Below are 17297 nucleotides of genomic sequence, written 5' to 3' on the forward strand. Positions count from 1 at the left end.
GCAGTCAGCATGAGCTTCCTAAGCCATCTGTACTTTGTCCAGGTGCCTGCAAGAACAGCCAGCACTTAGTACGTTAAACAAAGCCGTTGACATTGCATACAAGATCTTTGATGACCTAGATCTTTCCTACTTCTCCAGTTTCAAAACGTTGCACCCCATAATCACTCTCCATTCCAGGAATAATCAACTACCTACGGTTCTCCAAACAAGGCATCTTCCCTCAACTCTGACTTGGCACCTGCCCTTTCTCCTGTCCAGAACCCTGGAGAACTCCTACTCCGCCCTAAGATTCTTAGAGAAGCTTTTGTTGTCCTCAACTCCTTTCTCCTTCCCCATCCCCAGCCAAGTTCTCCATAAACAGCATCATTTTTATAACCAAAGTACTTAATTGTATGTAACAATCACGTGCTGGCTTGGAGAGGTGCCGGGGGACAGGATGAAGAGAAAGCATTCTCACAGCTCCTCTTTCATTTTCAGGAAACTCCTTCCTCCTTTTAAGGGCCACCTGACAACCCCGACCTTAAGGTCAGTCCTCCAAGTCCCCGACCTGGTCCCCCAGGTCATGGTCGTCTTCTCCATCCCAACTCCAGCCACGATGCAGAACTATTAGTGGCCATGATGACAATGCACATGACACCCTAGAACGTGTCACAGTTCTGATTCCCCTTTGCTACGGTTGCTTCACCTCTAAAGTCCTAATCTCCACCCCAAACTTCCTATTCTATCCACTATATACATTACGGCACATGCATTTTATTATCTTCGGTCTCTATTCCTTTCCATTCGCCCCATTTATCAGTGCCTTACTGATCCGACTTCTCTCGCAACCCAGCCCAAACCCCACGGCCAGTCTCCGGCAATCTCAAGTGACCGTGCCCTTTGGACACTCCTACCTGACAAAGCCTGACCCTGACACGGTCCACTTTTTCCATTCTACATTCTTGGCAGCCGAGCACTGCAGAAGAAAAATCAGTACTTGGCACTCAGCCACTGCAATTCATGGTTTCCTATTGCAAATGGGTTCCAAGGCATCCCTCCATCTTTTCACTTGGCTTTGGTCCATTCCCTCACTCAGTCTTCCTGGTGGTTAATACTAACAAAATGTGAGACATGATCTATGGTAAACAGATTTGCAAAACAATCTTGAAGGTACTGGATAAAGCGTGAGAAGAAAAAAGGCTAAACTTGAAGTGTAAATGAGCTCTAATGCTACGTGCCCTTAGGTTCCAAGTCAACTACTTTCATGGCACTAGGAATACTACTGAGATGTTGTCTTAATTCTTATAGATGTTTAGAGTTTGACAAAGGAGGTGAAGGGTGAACCACTGGTAAAAGTGGCTGGTTTCCAACCCCTCATGTCCAAGGTACCCTTCATGGTTCTTATTCTTTATCAATGAAACAAACACAACTTCTGTTTTCATTTTAATTTATTCTGTGTAAAGTGAAGCATCATACAAACCACAGAAGCTTTAGATATAGTGTTGACCAGTTCTAAAACAGTGAATAATCGTTTACACAGACTCATCTCTAATTTTACATCTCGTTATACAAAGGTACTATTAACACACACAGTTCTAATTCCTTATAAACCTATTTGTCAAGCAGCAAGATGACAATACATCATAGCATAGCACAGAATGTTTCCTCTAAGAAACCAGAGCAGCAGTATTTGGTGAATGGTTATGCATAGAACTGACTTAGAGGGGTAAACACTGGTCATAAAACGGGCGACACATGTATATTAACAAATGCAAAATGCAACTTTTTAAATTAATATAAGATAAAATGTTACTCTTTATGCTTTAAGTTAAAAACTATAGAATACTTTAAAGGCAGACAATAATCCTAGACTCCATAACAAAATACTATTCCATTAATTGCTTAAGGATCCATAACCTCTGAGTACTGCTCATTGGCTTTTTAAAGTCAACCTGAAATATAAAAGCACTTGAAGTTTACCAGTCAAAAGCTAAAGTTACATTGGTTACATGTCACATTAAAACATACCTTTTAAGAAAAACTGACTTTAAAAAATACTGCATTGTTGACTTAAAATAATTTCAAAAACTGTTGCTCTTAAAAGTAAAAATGCACTACTTTCAAACCTTTCAACACAGTTTGGTTTAAAATGCCCTATTTTGTGAATCCGTTACTTAACATATTCCCAACTTTCAGCAAAATAACAGTTCGAAGTTGTTTTTAAATCTGATAACACCTGAAGAAATGGGTCAGCATGTCTATAAATTGGCTATCCACCACAAAATGACGTATTTATGTTTCCACCATGAAAACATCACTACAAAAATCCACTGGATGAATTCTATTTTTAGCTTTATGTAAATATTAAAAACCTTATTTAACAATGTCACACAAATATTTAGCGTTTTTTGGCCTTGAAATCAGAGCAATGCTACCAATAAATTTGATACAGGCAATCTTCACAAAAGTTTCAGAAGCAAAAGAAGAAAAAGATTTGGAAATGGTTGGTTGGGAAGGAAAAGCACCCACCAGAATCCTCATTTTAGAATTAATCCTCAAACGATGACGTCCTTGTTCGCCATCACTGTTTGTGAGGATTCAAACAAGACTAATACTTGTGTCTTTAATGCTCAGGACCCTCTAAACTTTAAAACTGACCACAGGCTACTCCGTCTCCTACTAAGAAACTGAAAATGCACTTACGATGAGTTCTGTAAGTTCAGCTACAAAAGCACTAAAACAGGAAAAAGAACAAAAACACTATATCACACAAATATTTCTGTGTTAACAACTATTTCTCCTGCCTCTCTCAGTGGCCTTAGAAATACGTACTATGGCGAGTGTACTGGGGGGAAAAAAACGTTTTAAACAAAGGAATTCGTTTGTAGAATTCTCATATTGGCAGCAGTGATTTCACTTTCCTAAGAGTTAAAACACGGTAGAGTGTGAGCTATTAATATGCTTTGGTTATATTTCCCAAGCAAGTTAAGCAGAACATTTCACACAATTCTATTTTTAAAAGACATCCATAAAAGCATAAATATTAATAAATAATACCAACATGTACATCTTTCAGGGATTAATTTGTGGATGACCCTTGCAGATTTTAGGGGTTATATCGGCCATCATTCTTAATACTGACACAAGAGGAAGTTTACCAGCTACTTAAAGTGTGTCAGCAACCATTACCTAAACCTAAGGTACCCATACAAAGCGGAATCCACAGCTCCAAATATCAGACTGCAGAAGATCTAATTCAAATATCCTCCCAGCACCAAGAAGCATTAACGTTCTTTCTAACTGATGAGCATTTTAATGTGATATTTAGCTAGTATGAAGCATTCAAATTAATGCTTGAAACTTGTGTCACTGTTTTGTTAATCAATATAGTCACATAAAAACAGAAAACTGCATCCACTAAGGAAATAAAGACAAAGACTGTGCCCCACTCTCAGCTGCTAGGGACCTCTCCTTAGCAAATACTTAAAAGTAAAGTTATACTCTGTAAATTCCCTTTTAGTACATCCAAAGGGCTACAATGACAGCAGAGGTGTTCACCACCTTAGGGCAGAGCAGATGAACTGTTAATAAACAAACGAAACTATCAGCATGAAGTATGAGGTATCAAACAAAATTACACACCATCATAAAATAGAGGTGATATTCTGTAATGACTAGTTCTTGAGAAACAAAGGTTTAAAACGTAAAAAGAACTTGGATTAATAAAATAACTTGGCTTCGCATTTCATGCTTGTATAAAGCAGGCAGCACTGAACAGGAAGGTTCTTTAATCCACATCTCCCTTCCCCAGGCAACAGGCAGTCCAAAGTTCAGTGAAGACAAACGTGGGAACCTGGCAAGAATCATTTTACAGTAAAGCAGGCATTTTCACCCACTCTCTATTTTTTCCTCAATACCCAGTACCTCTGAGGTCTTGTCACTGAATTGCTGTTTGTGAAGAAGTATTTTCTCCACAACACATGCCTTGAGCATGAAGTCCTCCCATACAAAAGGAGTAACTAATCCTACTCTTCCTAAAGTAGAGGATAGGGCCTAGATTCCCAAGTTACTAGTCTAAAATCTTGAATAGGGTGCTCCAAAATGTATCTCACAGAGGATAACTATTTTAACAACATTCTAAGAGTCAGAATTAAGGTCCCCAATAAATAATTGCTATCCTAGAAAGAAAAATAAATTTACAGACTACTTTTTTTCCTAACCTAAGATGCCATCAGTTGTAAGACGCACCACATGTATCACTAAGAAAACACATAGGCAATTAAACTATGACACAATGCTTGTGTATCCTGTAGAATGTCTACTTTTTTAATTTACTCAAACAGCTTTTAGAGTTAAAACAGATCTTTATCGCGTCAATCTTGTGCATACGTAAAGAAAGTGTATGATGAAATAAGTTGGTTAAGTTATGACTATAACTTCATAGCCTTGAGTCTAACTCCTCTGAATCACTCAAATCACAGCCATCAGTGTCTGCATTCTCCCAGACCACAGCACCCTTGGCATCATCAAGAGTGCCGGCAATGCAGCATCTCTTAATACAGCACTCCAGCACTGCTTGCGGTTTAATATCAGCAGGAAGCGCTGGACAAAATGATGTTTGACGCCTTAACGACAGTCCTGCTCGATGCATGAATCGATCACACCAGCCTCTTGTTGCTTTGAATTTTGTTTCATCTATTCCAAGGGTTTTGGCAATTTCTCCTGCCTTCAGCTGCATCGCCTGGTGTGTGACAGGCAGTCCTTTTGCACGTGTCTCACTGACAAAATGTAGCACAGCTTCGTCTACTTATGGGTATCTTCCTTTCTTAGGTCCCGTAAAGCATTTTGTTGTTGCTTTACAAGAAAATATGGAATTTCGGTCATTCCTCCAGCGACGGATATTTGCTTCACTAATATCGAACGTACACCCTGCTGCTCTGTTTCCATGCTTTTCTGCATACACGATAACTTTTCGTTTCAATGCCGAATCATAATGTAATCTTTTTGAAGACATTTTTAAAAGCCAATTAAACCTGACACATTTGATACCAACAACAGGACAAACCTTAAGTCCACACAGGCACAGGCGAGGATAATTGCACCATGACTACTGCCTGGTTGACAGTAATCATAAAATGCATCCCGATTTCAGACAAGGTATAATGTGGGGGGAAAAAAAGTACAACATAGAACTAATATTAATAAAATATGGTTTTTCAAGCCTGTAATATTTACCAGATTAACACCAGTGCAAGAAGATAAGCCCAAGAGTCAAAGAATAAGTATATATGTAGAAGTATATAAGCAAAAATTATCTTTACGATGAAATCTGCAATGGTCCAATTTGGTTGTAATTCCCTTTATTTTCATATGGCTTACATGTAAATCTTTTTTTGAATTGGACTTAAGATCCAAGAATGAATGTTCTTCAATCTTTTAGCAGATTGCAAAGCCAAGTCATTACAGAGAGAGACTCCCAGTGTCCTTTGTCATTCACTATCAGAGGACCACGGCTCAGGTCAGTGGCCTTCATCAACAGGTACCCTCCTTTGGCGAGCAGATCTGATCCTGTGTGGAGATGATGAAGCATCTTCTTCTGTTTCAGACCCTGAAGGTTCATGATCTCCCTCCTGAGATCCTGTGTCTCCCACCAGTTCCCGAAGAAACTTGAATTTTGATAAAAAAAGATGCCAAACAAAATACCAACCTAAAGAGAGATGAAAACATTAAGAGAAATTATGACACACAGTATTATCAGTTGGGAACATTTCAGTTAATTGTGTGTGGGGTGTGTGTGTTACGAAATAGTATGTGTAATTTAAACGTATATGTGATTACAATTTATATAACAAACATTTATCAAGCATTTACTATGGACACGGCATAAAGAAAAACTCTGGGATTCTACAGAATGGCAAAAACAGTTTCTGCCTTTATGGAATTGAGAATTCAAGCTTGGTCCATCTACATCAAATTTATAATGAGATTATGATACCTAAGTAGAGTGTTTATTGTATTAAACTCAACTTTTTGAGAGCATTTTTCTGGGGAAGAAAGAATACACCTCGCTATTTACCTGGACATTCACACCTCAATGCCAGTATTTACTAAAAACAAGTGTGCTTCAATCAGAAAGCAAGACAGTAAATGGCAGGATTTACTAAATCACCTGCACTTTGGTAAAAACTTCTCAGGACCAAACTATTCAGGAAGTTTCTAGAAATAATAAACTTTCACAGAAAATTAATAAATTTTCTTTAATTACACAATGCAAGATGAAAAGCCAGAGCACCAGTATCTTAAATTCAAGATTTTAAAAAATACAGTGTTTTCATGTCAAAGCCATTAAAAAGTCTGAATAACTCTCCTAAAAAAAAAAAATTACTAACCAAGTTTTACTTGTTTTTGCAAGGAGTTTTAAGTTTTAGACGTCCACTAATATAGAACTAACAGTCAATAAAGGAGAACACAGGAGATAAAACTCCTGAAGCCATGACTGGTTGCTCTGAAATGTTAAAGAGTACTTCATAAACAAAACTAACCACTGCTAACAGTTTTCCATGCTAGCGTGTATTCTCGATGCCTTCTACTTTAAAACTCTCTAGTTTCATAGAAAAGCAATGGACCATAGCATATTCTGATGACTAGCATTTTATGGAGACAAAATCCAACCAGCTTTTCTACTCCAGCATTACAAAGGCCGAGATGAATGGCCACTTAAGGAAGTTTCTAATTTTACTTGTTTCTTTCTTATAATCTCTGGGGGGAAAGATGAACATAAAATCCTTGGTACTAAAAACCTAACCTCAGAGATTTAACCCTTTTCTCAAGTTTTTGACTTCCTTTAAGCTCGAGTGCTGAGTGCTAACTGAACCACACCACAAATATATTTTAGTCAACTGTGTGAGGAAAGCACCTAACTCTATAAAACAGTATTTTAACGATACTCCAAATCAGCAAGCTCTCTCTTCACTCAAAATTCTTTGTAAAAATAGGCACAGCGAGGTAGAGGGAAGAGCACTGGAGGGGTCAGGGGGCCCAGGCCTGACAGAAGACTGGTAAAGCCACTGTGAGGAATAAATAAATAAAGGGCTTAGGTGCCTAGGTCCACATTTGGTAAACTGCTCAATCGACAGGAGCTGTGGCTGTCCCTGGGCAGTGGGATCTGGGGTGACTTCTCCTTTGTTGTTGATTATCTTTTTTATTGAGATACAGTTCACCTATCATAAAATTCATCATTTTAAAATGTACAAGTCAATGGTTTTTAGGATATTAACAAGGTTGTGCCGCCATCACCATTATCAAACTCTAAAACATTTTCATCGACCCCCAAAGAAACCCCATACCCATTAGCAGTCCCCTCCCCAGTTCCTCCCTCCCCAGCCCCTGGGAACCATTAATGTACTCTCCTGTCTCTGGATTTGTGTATTCGGAGCGTGGCATACAGACGGAATCACAGTACATGGTCTCGTGTGCCTGGCTTCTTACACTTAGCATATATTTTCAAGGTTCATCAAACACGTTGTTGCAGGTATCACATTATTCCTTTTTATTGTTGAATAATATTCCATTGTAAAGACACATCACATTTAGTTTTAACCATTTACCAATTAACAGACCCGGGAAGTTTCCACTTTTTGGCTGCAATGACCAACTGCACAAGTTTTTGCACTGACGTGTTTTCATTTCTCTTGGGTATACAACAGACCTTCGAACAAGACAGGGGTTAGACCCTCCCCACAGCTGAAAATCCACCTGAAACTTTACAATCCACCCTCCATATCCACAGTTCCACATCCAAGGATTCAACCTCAGATCATGTAGTGGACTGCAGTGTGTCTTTAGTGAAAGAAATCCGCATGTTAAGTGGACCCACACAGTTCAAACCCATGTTGTTCCATGGTCCACTATACCTAGGGGTAGAATTGCTGCGTCATATGGTAACTTATGCGTAACCATTTGTGAAATTGCTAGTCTTGTCCAAAGCAGCTGTGCCATTTTACACTCCCATCAGCGTGGTAAGAGGTTCTCAACTTCTCTACATCCTCACCAAGACTTTTCATTGCCCGCCTTTTTTATTACAGTCATCCTAGTGGGTGTGAAGTGGTTTATCATTGTGGCTTTTATTATGGCATTTCCCTAATGACTAAATATGTTAAACATCATTTTCTTGTGTTTATTGGCAATCTGTAAATCTTCTTTGGAGAAATGTCTATTAAATTCCTCTGCCTACTTTTTAATCAGGTTGTTTGTCTCTTTAAGTTGTAAGGGTTCTTTATATATTCTTGATACCAGACGCTTATCAGATATATGATCTGCAAAACATTTTTTTCCCATTCTGTGGGCTGTCTTTTCACTGTCTTGATAATGTTCTTTGAAGTACAATAGTTTTTAATTATGATGGAGCCTAATTTATCATTTATTCTTTGAGGAAATCCAATTTATCTTGTTTTCTTTTGTTGCTTGTGCTTTTGGTGTCATATCTAGGGAACCGCTGACTAACCCAAAATTATGAAGATGTATGCCTATGCGTGCTTCTAAGAGTTTTAGTTTTAGCTGTTACACTAGGTCTTTGATCGATTTTGGTTAACTTTGGTGTGAGAGAGAGATCCAAATTAATCCTTTTGCACGTGGATACCAAGCTGTTCCAGAACTCTTTGTTGAAAAGATTGTTCTTCCCTCCATTAAATTGTCTTGGTATCTTTGTCAAAAATCAAATGATCGGGCTTCCCTGGTGGCGCAGTGGTTGAGAGTCCGCCTGCCGATGCAGGGGACACAGGTTCGTGCCCCGGTCCGGGAAGATCCCACATGCCGCAGAGCGGCTGGGCCCGTGAGCCATGGCCGCTGAGCCTGCGCATCCGGAGCCTGTGCTCCGCAACGTGAGAGGCCACAACAGTGAGAGGCCCACCGTACCGGGGGCGGGGGGGGGGGAAGTACAGCTCCTACAATTCCTCCCACCCAAACCTGATATGCAGACACGAGAAACTCCTTACCTACTCTTATTCTGTGGGGCGTGGGTCTTATACTGTATCCTGAGATTGTAAGAGAAAAATGGGAGGGAGGGACAGAGGAATAGCAGAAAGGAGGGGGTGGAGGGGGCAGGGAGAAGGACTGTCCACAATTATATGTACTTAGTCAAAAATTTACACTAATTGTTAAAACAAGTATTGCAGTTTTTCATAGTTTAAAAGGCAAGTCTGTGAGTCAGAAAAACTGGCCGGCAACAAAGGGTGTGTGTCCTGGGATAAGCAAATAAGCACTCAACTTGTGTGTGCCAGTAACTAAGCATTAGTTCACAGGACGGATCTCATGAAACATACCGTATATTGTTTTTCTATGCAAGATAAATGTGCTGGCAGCAGAAGGGTAGCAATGGCAGATGAACTTGAACAACGGACCATCACTGTCAACACACCACAAACCCAGGGGACGGTAGTAATCACAGAGTTCTCAGTTCATGAAATGCTTTACATTCGACATCTCATTTAATCCTCTCATTAGCCCTCTGAATTAGTGAGACTAGGAATCATTATCCCCATTTTCTAGATAAGAAATCGAAGGCTCAAAGTGACTCATAACCATTGAAAAGGGCTAGCTGGGCAAAACAGCAATGAATTCAATAAGTGTATCAAATTTCTCATATTTTCATAGTGAAAGTATGGCTAAAACACAAAACACTAATTAGGGAATGAGAATATGATTTCCTACCCAAGATCTTTTTAGTTCAAAAAGCCCAGGTGCAGTAGAACAAAAAATTCTTATCTTTGTGGAATCATTCCTCCCATGGAGTTAATCCCACCTTCATGATGATATCTAAGTGGTTAACTGACTGGCTCAATACCGATCTTGATTTGTATAAAGCTCTTTTCCACCTTCAATCCTATAACCTTATTTTCCATTTACACAGAAGGCAGCTAAGGTTCACTGCTAAGTAATATGTCCAAGGCCAAGACACAGGCAAAGTGAAAACAGAATCATGCTCTCCAACCCTTCCCACCAAGCTCCCTCTACTGCACATCCTTCTGTAAAGACACACTGGGCGGCCCCAGCAGACAAGCCCCCGGAGAAACCATCACTGACCCAACACAACGTGGAACCGAAATACCTCCACACCCAAAACCCTGTTACCCAGTAAATGGAAGACAGATTTAAAGTTCCCTTTAAAACCTCTCCTCTTTTTATTTTCCTCTCCTTCCAGTGATCACAACACTCCCATAGATCCAAATATTACCCCTATTATAGAGGATGACCAAATTTTTCATCCATACTTTCTACCTTTCTTAAACCCCAGGAAGGAATCTTTACCTCTGGCTTGAAGACATCTTTAAAAAGTACACTCGTTCAACAGCTCCTTCTCCGGATGTTCACATTTCTGTAATGGGTGTTGTATCCTTTCCCCATCTCTCAGGTGGGAAAGAGCGTATTTCAGCCCTACCCTGCTTTACTTCAGTGCTATAGATTCTACCTTAATAAACCCTCTCCCATCTGTTTCCTTCGTTATATTCCTAGTGCCATTCTCTATCCTACGTCAAATCCTTATTATCTGTCAACTGGATTACCACCACAACTTCTTATAACTCAGAGGCACACTGGAGCCACACTGCTTGGCCATGAATCCTAACTCAACAGCTCACTCGAAATTTGGGCAAGTTAACCTCTATGTGCCTCAGTTTCCTCATCTATAAAATAGAGACAACAGCACCCACTTTCAGAGTCAATGTGGTAATAAAAAGAATTAATGTGTGGAACCTAAAAAGAATGCCCGCACATAATAAACACTCATCAAATGTTATCCATTGTTACCATCTCTTAGGCTCCAATCTCTTCCTCTCCAGGGCAAACTCCACAGACAAGAGGTTACTACCACTGCCACTGAGCTTTTTAAGCATCATGAACACATAATTTTTGCGTCTTTCTACTGTACTATCTCTTCAGTAGAGTACTCTCTTGGGTGGCTGCTTTAGCATTTCATGCTCACTTCCATCCTTCATTGTCTTAATAACTAACTGTCATCCCCCCAAGACATGAGTTTCTTAAGGAAAGAAAATTTATGGTTTATCTATGGTTTCCACTATGTCCTCTATGTCTTAGAAGAGTATCTGGCACAGAGTAGGTAGTCCAAACAAACCATTCAACTTCCATCCTCCAACCCCAACCCCCAACACACACCAAAAGTACCATAAATTTAAGTGGTTAATGACTTTCACCAATTGATCCATTTCAGAGCTCTTAAGATTTCTACTATGTAACAGAGTAGCTGATAAAAAGACCTGCTGAACGATATTATTGACAACATTGATATTGAACAATGTTATCAACCAAGTTGACCTGACATGTACAGAACATTCCACTCAGTAACAGCAGAATAAACATTCTTTTCAAGTATAAGCAGAACATCCACCAAAACAGACCATTAATTCGTCTCATTAAGTGTAAACCTTCCTAAACTTGATACACTTTTCTCACCATAACAAAATTAAACTAGAAAATGATATATGGGGGGAAAATGTCCTAAGTAAGTCATGGTTCAAAAGAGAAATCACAAGTGAAACTAAAAAATATTTTGAACCAAATAAAGTTTTTTTTTAAAAAATCAAAAGTAATACCTGGAAAGAAATTTATATCATCAAATAGCTATTTTTTTTAATAAGAAGGGTCTAAAATCAATAATCTAAGCTTCCACCATAAGAAACTAGAAGAAGTGCAAACTAAAATCAAAATAAGTAGAAGAAACTAAAGATATAAGCATAAGTCAATGAAATAAAATATGGACAAGTAAAGAAATTAAAAAATCAATAAAACCAAAAACCAGATTCTTTGAGATCAATAAAATTTATAAACCTCTAGCCAGAGTGATAAACAAGAGAAAAGAACACAAACAATATCAAGAATGAAAGAGAAGACATCACCACAGATCCTACAGATATTAAACGATAATGAGAGAACATTAATTCAGATTAAATAGACATAGTGCTTGAAAGACACAAACTACTACAAAAGCTCACTCAAGAAGAAACAAGTAACTGGAATAGCCTAATATTAGCCCAAATGAAAGATACTGAATTGCAGTTAAAAGGTTTCCCCAAAGTCCTGGCCTAAATTAATTCTACCAAACATTTAAGAAAGTATACTAGGGATTACGCTTTATTAATTTTTGGACACTCATGACCTCCATCACAGCACCTGAACATAACAGTTCATTAAGTGTATTTTATTGAGTAATACAAGGGTTATCCACCTTGAGATAGCCTTGGTTTGTACCACATTTAAGACTGTATTTGTAATAGAAATTTAATAATTTATATTGAGGAATCTGTCTTCATTTCTTCTTCAAATATATGAGGGCCTTCTACATGCTTCTACTCTCTAGGATCCAGAAATAGAGCAGTGAACAAGCCAAAGAAGGTCCCTGTCTTCACTGAGCTTACGCCCTAACTGGGAGAAACAAACACATAAAATACAGTCAGCCCTCTGTACCCATGTGTTCCACATCTGCAGATTCAAACCACCACAGACAAAACTGACAAACATAGACTGAGGAGATGGAAAAAGGTATTCCGTGCAAACGGAAATGGATAAAGACGATGAAGTATATGTATACAATGGAATATTACTCAGCCATAAAAGAGAATGAAATCTTGCCATTTGCGACAACCTGGATGGATCTAGAGGGTATTGTGCTAGTGCAGTAAGTCAGAAAGAGAAAGAAAAATACTCCATGATTTCACTTACACATGGAATTTAAAAAACAAAACAACTGAACAAACATAACTAAACAGAAACAGAGTCATAGATACAGAGAACAAACAGGTGGTTGCCATAGGGGAGGAGGTGGGGGAAAGGGTAGGGAAGATTAAGAGGTACAAACTTCAGTTGCAAAATAAATGAGTCACAGGTATGAAATGTACAGAGTGGGGAATAACATCAAGATTTATGTAATAGGGCTTCCCTGGTGGCACAGTGGTTAAGAATCCGCCTGCCAATGCAGGGGACACAGGTTCGAGCCCTGGTCTGGGAAGATACCACATGCCGCAGAGCAACTAAGCCCATGCGCCACAACTACTGAGCCTGTGCTCTAAAGCCCATGAGCCACAACTACTGAGCCCACATGCCACAACTACTGAAGCCCGCGCACCTAGAGCCCGTGCTCCGCAACAAGAGAAGCCACTGTGATAATAAGCCCGTGCACCACAACGAAGAGTAGCCCCCGCTCACCGCAACTAGAGAAAGCCCGTGTGCAATGAAGACCCAACACAGCCAAAAATAATAAATAAATAAATAAAAATAAATCTATAAAAAAACTATAAACAAAAATAAATCTATTAAAAAATATTTACATAATATCTTTGTACGGTGACAGACGTAACTAGACTTTCACGGTAATCACTTTGAAATGTATAGAAATATTAAACCACTATGTCCCGTAACAGGAACTAACAGTGTGGTAGGTCAATTATACTTAAAAACAAACAAACTCAAGAAAATGAGATCAGATTTGTGGTTGATGGAGGAGGGGTGGGATTGGATGACGGTACAAACGTCCAGTTATAAGGAAAGTAAGTACTAGGGATGTAATGTACAACAAGATAAATAAAAGTAACACTGCTGTATGTTCTATATGAAAGTTGTTAAGAAAGTAAGTCCTGAGAGTTCTCATCACCAGAAGAAAAAACTTTTTTTCTATTTCTTTAATCTTGTATCTATATGAAATGATGGATGTTCACTAAACTTACTATGATAATCATTTCATGATGTATGTAAATCAAATTATAATGTTATACACCTTAAATTTATACAGAGCTGTATGTCAATTACATCTCAATAAAACTAGAAGAAAAAAAGACAAAACTGACGCGACTTCCAGATGGAGTTGATATTTATAAGGAAAGGAAAGGGCAAAACCAAGGATGACACCCAAGTCCTTGGCTGCTGACAACATGTGAGGAGGGAGGGAGAAACAGATGGTAGAAATCAAAAGTTCTGTTTTAGATGTGTTTAGTTTGACATGGTTATTAGATCCTCAAGTGGAGATATTGAGAATAAAAGTTTGATGCACGAACCTGGGGTGCAGGAGAAGAATAAGAGCTGTAGATTTAATTTTAGTCATCAGTTACAGTTACTATTTAAATCTTTAGAACTGGGTAAGATGAGTAAGAGAACAGAAGTAAGGCGAAAATAGAAATACTATATATTTGTATTATAACGTAATGTAACATAAAAATACAATAGAAAATAGCATGCATCTCATGGAGTAATGGCAAGTACTAGTCTGTAAAATTTTTATTTCAGAGACAAGAGAGATAATGGGTAGATAGATGTGGATATAACTAATTGATATACGTAATTTATCTATATATACTTACAAATGTACTGGGAGCAATGAAAATTTATTTCCTATCATAGATTGTGATCAAAAAAAGTTAAATTCTAGCGGATGAGAAGCCAGGAAAAGATAAACAATTAACCACTATGGTAGGAAGAACACCATGAAAGTATAGTGTACAAAAGCCAAGAGAAACGCTTCATGGAAGGAATGCTCACCTGTATAGAATGAGTATGAGACGTTACGTATCAATACAATTACAACTCATAAGGGACCATGGACTTGGTAATATGGAAGCCATTTGTTATGAACCTTGACAAGGGCAGTTTCAGTGAACAGTGGGAGTGGAAAATATTTTTAGAATGAATGAAAAGCAAGAAAGTACAATCAACAGAGACAGGAGAAGGTAGACCTCCCTAAGGAACCTGAAATTTGAAAATCATAATTCACTATGTGAAAGAATCGGTCAGAGTTCTAAAATAAACTAGGTTATGAGTTTCTTGGGGCAGACCCGTGTCATCAATTTTTAATCCCCAATGTAACTATATTTGGAGACAAGGCCTTTAAAAGGTTATTTAAGGGTAAATGAATTTATAAGGGTGGGGCCCTAATCCAATATGACTGGTGTCCTTATTACATAAGATTAGGACATGGACACACACAGATGAAAGTCCCGGAGAAGACCGCCATCTACAAGCCAAGGAGAGAAGCCTCAGAGGAAATCAACCCTGCTGACACAACGATCTTCAACTTCTAGCCTCCAGGCTACAAGGAAATAAATTTCTGCTGTTACACGTCTGTCGTACATCGTTACAACAGGCCTAGCACACTAATACAACACCCTAGTTTCTCTCTCAAATTTGGTGGGATCCTTCCCGCCTCTTCCTAAGCCCCAGGCCCCTCCTAGTCAAAACATGAAGCTATCACATCATTCACTCTCCCAACAAAAAAGTGCTTGGATTACTTCTTAGAGCTATTAGTCTTGACCATCTCAATCAAAATAAGGCATTCTTTTACTTACCATAGGTCACCTCTCATTCTATAATGTTTTCTGAAACCAAAGGCAGGGTACTTTTAGAAAAATGAGTAAAATTTAAGTCAAATAGCTATTGGGAGCGGAGAGAGCAAGTCTAATGTATGCAGCAATTCGGAATTTTGAGGCCCCAAAGGCAAGTTTGGCAAATATTCTATCTAAGGTGTTGTTACATGGTTTACATGTTACATTCCTATCTCCAGGTAGCTTGCTTCTTCAAGTTAGAAAAGAAAGCATATGTTTACCTCCTTCCTCACATCAAACAAATCACATAGATCTGGTTTTCCTTACTTCAAGGATCTTAAACACCTACAATTAGCCCAAAATCCTGACATCACAAGCAGGAAACTGAGAAAGGCTTTCCAATTGTTTTATCATCAGAAAAGAAAGGCTGTAAGTTAGAAGCTTTAACTCTAGTGCCTTAGTAAAAGCAAGAAAATTAAAAATATACATACAGGTATATAAATACAAATACATATACATGTCTATGCACGTATAAAAGCAAGAAAATTAAAAATATACATACTAGTGTATAAATACAAATATATGTCTATACATGTATATGCACGAGTGTCTCCAAACATGGCTGATACTGAGCATTTAGTACATTAATCATGCAATGAATAAGCCCTATAGTATTTTGAATACTGACCAAATTACTGCATCAACCTGAACCCCTACTTCAATAGTGTAATTATCAAAAAATACTCACTGACATCTGGTTCTAAACACTTACCAAATTTTCACAACTGCTCAGCCACTTGGCTAAGAGAGCTGTGGTTATCAGTTACTGTGCGTTAAAAAAAAAACTACAATTGCGCTAATATTACCTTGAGAAAAAAGTTTCACGTCCTCTCGTTCCATGAAGGAAAAAAAAAATCACACCAAACAAAACAGCACCATTATTACAGAACTAAGAGTTAGGTTACCTGACCCTGGAAGTTTAATATAGCCGGTGTTTCTAAGTCCTGCCGCGTCTCAACATTTCTGCTTGGAATTTAGTTTAAGCCTGAACTCCAAGGAAACAAAAAATGTCACGCGTGCTTCAAACCCAACTCTGTCCCTGCCCCTGGTTAAACGAAGGTACTGAAACCTCGCTTTATCATCAGAGTCAGAACGTGTCAAAAAAGAAAAAGGAGTAATCAAATCACTTCACCTTCGGATACAGGCCAAGGTTAAAATCTAAGCAGACTGCGGTAAGAATGGCCATCCTGCCGGTGAAGCAGGACCTGCTTTAAGCCCGAGTCAAGATGCCCAGCCCTGGATGCTGTTCTTCCCTCTCCTGGATGACAGCGGGCCTGTCGTGGATCAGGGCTCACTCCCGAGAGGTAAGTGAAAAACAGATGATTTGAAGACACTTGCCCACCCAGGCCTTCTTTTTTTCTTTTAAACCAGACAAAACAAGCCAGTCGACCAGACTTAAGCCGGCGTGTGTACCGCGGAGTGTAACTGCCCCGCGCGACTCCTCACTCACCGCACACCATCAGCAGCAGCACGATCAGCAGCGTGGCCACGAACACTAGCAGGGTCAGCCCGACGCTGTGCCACATCTTGGGGTCAGGAGGGCGGCCGGCTCCGGGCGGCTGGGCGGTGGGCGCGGGCGGGCCGGCGGACGGGCGGGCGGCGCGGCCGGGGCTTCAGCGGCCGGCGCCGGGCGCGGCAGGGCGCCGGGGCGGCATGAGCGGAGGACGCCCGGCAGCGCCCCCAGGAGGCGAGGCGGGGAGGGGCGGCGCGGGGGCGGCACCGCGGCCGGCCGGCCGGCCGGCAGACCCACGGTCCTTCTCGGTCTGGCCGACTGAGCGCGGGCGGGAGGAGGAACGTGGGGCGCCCCTACCTCCTCATCGCTCCGGGGAACCGGGGACGCGGCGCCCGGAGACCCCGGTGGCAGCCGGATGTGCTTCCATGGCGGACGCCGCGCGCCCGTGGAGGGGACAGAGGGCGCGCACTGGAACGTGCGGCGGC

General features: G+C 39.9%; 1 protein-coding gene across 1 annotated transcript; it reads right to left on the reverse strand.

Moving 5' to 3' along the window:
• Positions 1–1409: 1409 nt before the first annotated feature.
• On the reverse strand, positions 1410–16957 carry SMIM13 (small integral membrane protein 13). Its single transcript, XM_030881430.2, has 2 exons — positions 16810–16957; positions 1410–5686 (listed from the first exon to the last, which is right to left on the reverse strand). Exons 1-2 carry the CDS (start codon positions 16883–16885, stop codon positions 5499–5501), a joined length of 264 nt encoding a protein of 87 aa, XP_030737290.1. The 5' UTR covers positions 16886–16957; the 3' UTR covers positions 1410–5498.
• Positions 16958–17297: the final 340 nt, after the last annotated feature.

Source organism: Globicephala melas, chromosome 11 (assembly GCF_963455315.2).
Source record: "Globicephala melas chromosome 11, mGloMel1.2, whole genome shotgun sequence".
In the NCBI taxonomy this organism is placed as follows: domain Eukaryota; kingdom Metazoa; phylum Chordata; class Mammalia; order Artiodactyla; family Delphinidae; genus Globicephala; species Globicephala melas.

Bases quoted from the DNA above. Each gene is read 5' to 3' on its own strand.
- SMIM13 (XM_030881430.2), bottom strand. From the start codon at position 16,885: ATGTGGCACAGCGTCGGGCTGACCCTGCTAGTGTTCGTGGCCACGCTG. The intron at 5,687-16,809 runs GTGAGTGAGGAG...ATCTCTCTTTAG, and splicing joins GCTGCTGCTGATGGTGTGCG to GTTGGTATTTTGTTTGGCAT.